This window comes from Gavialis gangeticus, unplaced genomic scaffold (assembly GCF_001723915.1).
Source record: "Gavialis gangeticus isolate Ggan-Ray unplaced genomic scaffold, GavGan_comp1, whole genome shotgun sequence".
Classification (NCBI taxonomy): Eukaryota; Metazoa; Chordata; order Crocodylia; family Gavialidae; genus Gavialis; species Gavialis gangeticus.
In genome coordinates, this window is record NW_017729012.1 from 3,639,609 (window position 1) to 3,643,861 (window position 4,253).

The following is a 4,253-nucleotide window of genomic DNA, read 5'->3' on the forward strand; positions in this document are numbered from 1 at the left end:
AAAAAAAAAAAAAAGTCTTTTTCTCAAGCCACCCTTGGATCCTGCCTGAAGTTCAGCTCTGTTTAAGATATGTAAAAAGAAACGTATCTTGTACACAGAGTTCAGAGCGATAAGATGCAGTGTATCTTTATTCAGTTTCCTGTGTTCAAACTTTCAGCTCTGACTTCCCAAGAAGCTAAAACTCTCAGCTTACAATAACTTAATTGGCAAAGTTTATTTTTTGGCTTATAATAGAGCAAAGGTATATGAAATTAAAATTAGTAAGTTTCTGTATGATAAGCAAACTGCCATTAATTTAATTCTTAAGTCATCAGAAGTTAGTAGTTGCAGTCAGCCTAGAGGAGAACCATCAGCTAGACTGTAGAATCGCTGCTCCTAACTTAAGAGGTTCAGTGCTACTAGCCCGTTTCCACTTGAAGAAAAACAACAACAACGGAGCTGCTAGCACACATCCTTCCCCATAACGTGGGACCTGCAAGAAACTCTTTCCCCCTCAAATACCAAGTCATTTAACAACATGCAAAAAATTCTGCGCACTGAAGTATCTAAGCATGTTTTGCCTTCAGGTTCATAAGTAGTGCATGCTTAATTGCTGTATCAGTGCCTCCAAGTTTTCCTCCCAGGTCTCTAGTATTTCTAAGGTCTCTTAAGACAAGATTTCACATATCAGTAAGAAAGAAGATTGGCTTGATGTCTTTCTTACTGTACTTCATGCATAACTGAAGTCATTTCTCTTCTCAGAAGATAGTACATTTGAAATACAATACCTTTGAATTAAGTTTATTTTTAGATCCTTTAACTGGTACAGACTATACTCTTAGCATTCCTAAAACAGTAGGTAAGTCTAATTTTATTTATTCGCATTAATTTTAGCTAGTGCTGCAGAGGGGCAAAACAAATATACCTGTGTATACATCCCATATTTTGATGCGCCCATTGTTCAAGCCTGTTGCAAGCAGAAGCTGATCTTGCCCAAATTTGAATCGATGCCATTCTATATTCACGCAGCGACTCTGTTTTTCAGGTACAGAAGACCCAAAAGCAAGACTCCAAACTATATCACCGCAGTCTATTATATGCTCACAGGGCTTATTCTTCTGCCCGCTATCACTGTTCTGTCTTGAAAGCCTTGAGTTGACTGAATTTGCAACATTCTTTGTGCCATGCAGCAAGCTGCAAAACAAAAGTAAGTGTTTTTAGAGTAAAATTTAATATTCCTAAAAAAAAAAAAAGTTCTCCATCAACAAGAGGATAATCAGTACAGCAAAAAAGGAAGAATCTTAATGTATAAAGAAGTCTCTGGGCAGTCCCAATACACAGTCATAAAAATCAGTATTTAACACTCCATTTTCAAGGGAGGAGTTTGCCAGGTCTAGAAGCGTTTTCCTAAGTCAATTATTTTTACATACTTAGTTCTGCTTCTGTTCAGGGCAAATGGTTACCTTAAAATATTAAATTTATGATGTTAAGTGCTTATTTAAAAGTAAAGCTATTACTGAGAAACTGAATTGCAGGGAATATATTCAAATTCAATTCTTATACTATACAAGAGTCCTTCTTTCTCTTCTTCTGCAGTCAGTTTAACACAACATTTATTTACTAAGAAGAGTAAAGAGATAATGAAGCCTTCACATTAAAATTAAGAAGCTGAGCCCTCTGAGGAGAAACCTAGTTTGCTGTAAAGGCATGCAACTGACTAGTCACAAAGATACAGTTTACAAACTTCTGTTTGTACTTAAAGGGAACCTGCAAATGAAAATAACTTTTGGGATGGTGCATGCCAAAGCAACCTGGAAAATAATTCCCTGTCCTTCCTTCAATAGGATCAGTTTCAAGAACATAAGGTAGCCTCTCCTGATCTTGCTAAAAAGCAAGAGCATCCAGTGCTGAATTGAAAGGGTAGACGGTTTTAGTTTTCAAGCTTCTCCATTGTGTTTTTAGAAAGAATGAATTAAGCATATATGTTAAAATGAAGTTGCCTTCCCTCATTGCTCAAATCTGGGGTTTTTTGTCCCTTGTTTTTTAATCTCACTGTAAACAGGAACTTGGGGGGGGGGGCGGGGGAAGGAAGGCACCTCTTAAACATGCAAACCAAGTATAATGTATAGACCAGGCCACTTGTTTAATACATTCTAGGGTCAAAGGAACCAAATGCACCCCTTCTTTCACAAGCCATCTCATGTGTCTCATAAAAAGAATAAAGAAAAATAAAAAATAAATAAAATTAAGACACGGTACTGTTTTATCTTACAAGTTATTAAGGCATTGAGACCAGGGAACCAGCTTGACTATGCGATGTCCTTGTGACCAAGCAAAGTATGAGCCATCAGGAGCAAAGGCAACAGTCCAGTTTTCACGTCCACACTTCTTGTCAAAAGGAGACGTGGGAGCCAAGAGTTCTCCTATAGTACGGGACCTTGCTAAAAAGAAAACAAATAAATAAATACATAAAAATGCAATTTCAATTGTGAACAAGGTATAAGCATGTTAAAGACTTCCAGCTAACACAGTATTTCCTGCTAAAAGTTTTTTGGGTTTTTTTTTGAAATGAGACTTCTTCGATCATTTTGGTTTTGACCAAAAGCAAATGCAAAGACAAAAAAAAAAATTAAAACAACAACTTTGCATTCGTTTTCACTAAAAACCAAAGACAAAAACAAAACAAAAACCCCTCAACCCTGCATCCCCCACAAACCTTAAGCGTCATAATTTGCTGAACAAACCTCCTTGGGTAGGGACTACAAAAAAAAATGAAAAACCCAACAACCCCAAAATGTGCTGAAGTAGCCAACTGTATTATTGGCCACAACCAAAACCCCACGTTCGAGAACCTACTGAATCGAGTGTCTCCAATTTAAGTCCCCCCAGCTTTCGAGATCAAACGAGGTACCACTTAAGCACCGCAGCAGGAAAACGGTCCTAATATACGGAGAATCACTGCACCCAAATAGGCAGACGCGGCTCTTGGGGGTGAAAATGATCATCTTTTATCCGACCCACTTAAACAGGTAGGACTTTTTTTTTTTTATAGCAACCCTCTTCAGGTTTTAAAAACCCTTTGGGTTCACCTAATATACAGAGAATCGTTGCACCCGAAAAAAGGCAGACACATCTCTTCAGGCTGAATCCGACAATCTTTTCATCTGACCAACTTAAATTAGTTAGGAAATCTATTTTTATTAGCAACCTATCTTTTTTGTTTTTTAAAACAACCCTGCCTCCCAAGAGGCACTGAAACCTCACTTTTTTTATTCAACGGCTTTTAAAAAACACAAGGGCCCCTCCCGCACAAACGCCTCGGCAAATTGTACTCGACGAAACCACCCCCTGCATTGGCCCTCCCCGACCAGGGACGGCATTGCAAGCTGTTTTAAATAAATGGGTTTAAATAATTTTTTTTTAAAAAAAGGGCAGATTAAAAATAATCATCCCCCATTTCAGCAAGCCCCCTCCCCTCCCGCAGGGTTTGACCCCCCGGGGCGGCAATGCAGGAAGATGGAGGCAAACACCATCACCTCCCTGCAACAAAAGGCATCTTGCAAAGGGGGGCGCGGGCTTCCCCCCCACCGAGGGACGCCGGACGGGGTGGACCCCCTCACCGATGAGCTTGTCGTTGACATCCAGGGGAAAGCTGGCCATCTACGGGGCCGCCCCTCGCACCGGCTCTGCCACGCAAACGGATCGGAGAAAAAGCGACGGGGCCGCGGCGGCGGACACTACAACAAAATGGCCGCCGCGGCCCGGGATGTAGTATGGGGAAGGGGGCGGGGCCTCGCCTCAGGCCACGCCCCCGGTCACATAGACCTTCCCCTCCCCTTCAGAGGAGTGCAGTGGTACGGCTGCGCTGGGCTGCGTGCGCCTCAGGGAGGGACCATTCCACAGCGGGGGGGGAGGTTGGAGGGCCAGCTGCACAGTGAGGAGGTTGGGATGGTTGGCACCGCTTTGCTCACCCAGTTTAAATGCCCACTTTATGCCAAGGGTGCGGGGCAGCCCTTTGTTAAGAGAGAAATGATGACACGCGCCCTGCGAAATGGGCCGCTGCTGAGGCCTTGCGAATACGGGGCCGAGGGCCTGAAGGATGGGTAGCGACGAATTGAGCCATTTTGAGACGAAGCGTCGCGCCCTCGAAGCGAAGGGAGGATCAGGAGAGGAGTCCCGGCCTGATGAAACCTGTTCCTCTCCGTGCAAAGACCTGTGACGCGTGCAATAGATTGGGCGGCCCAAAGATCGGACTCGAGTCCCGTCAAGGAACG

At 42.7% G+C, this 4,253-nt stretch overlaps 1 protein-coding gene across 1 annotated transcript in view; it reads right to left on the reverse strand.

Moving 5' to 3' along the window:
* WSB1 (WD repeat and SOCS box containing 1) overlaps nt 1–3,730 on the reverse strand; it is a 15,845-nt gene extending 12,115 nt beyond the window's left edge. The window contains exons 1-3 of the mRNA XM_019511057.1: nt 3,600–3,730; nt 2,252–2,420; nt 905–1,173 (exon numbers count right to left, since the gene is read on the reverse strand). Coding sequence (XP_019366602.1) covers nt 905–1,173; nt 2,252–2,420; nt 3,600–3,639 — 478 coding nt within the window. The 5' untranslated portion in view covers nt 3,640–3,730. The remainder of the gene's footprint in view (nt 1–904; nt 1,174–2,251; nt 2,421–3,599) is intronic.
* Between the last annotated feature and the right edge of the window lie 523 nt (nt 3,731–4,253).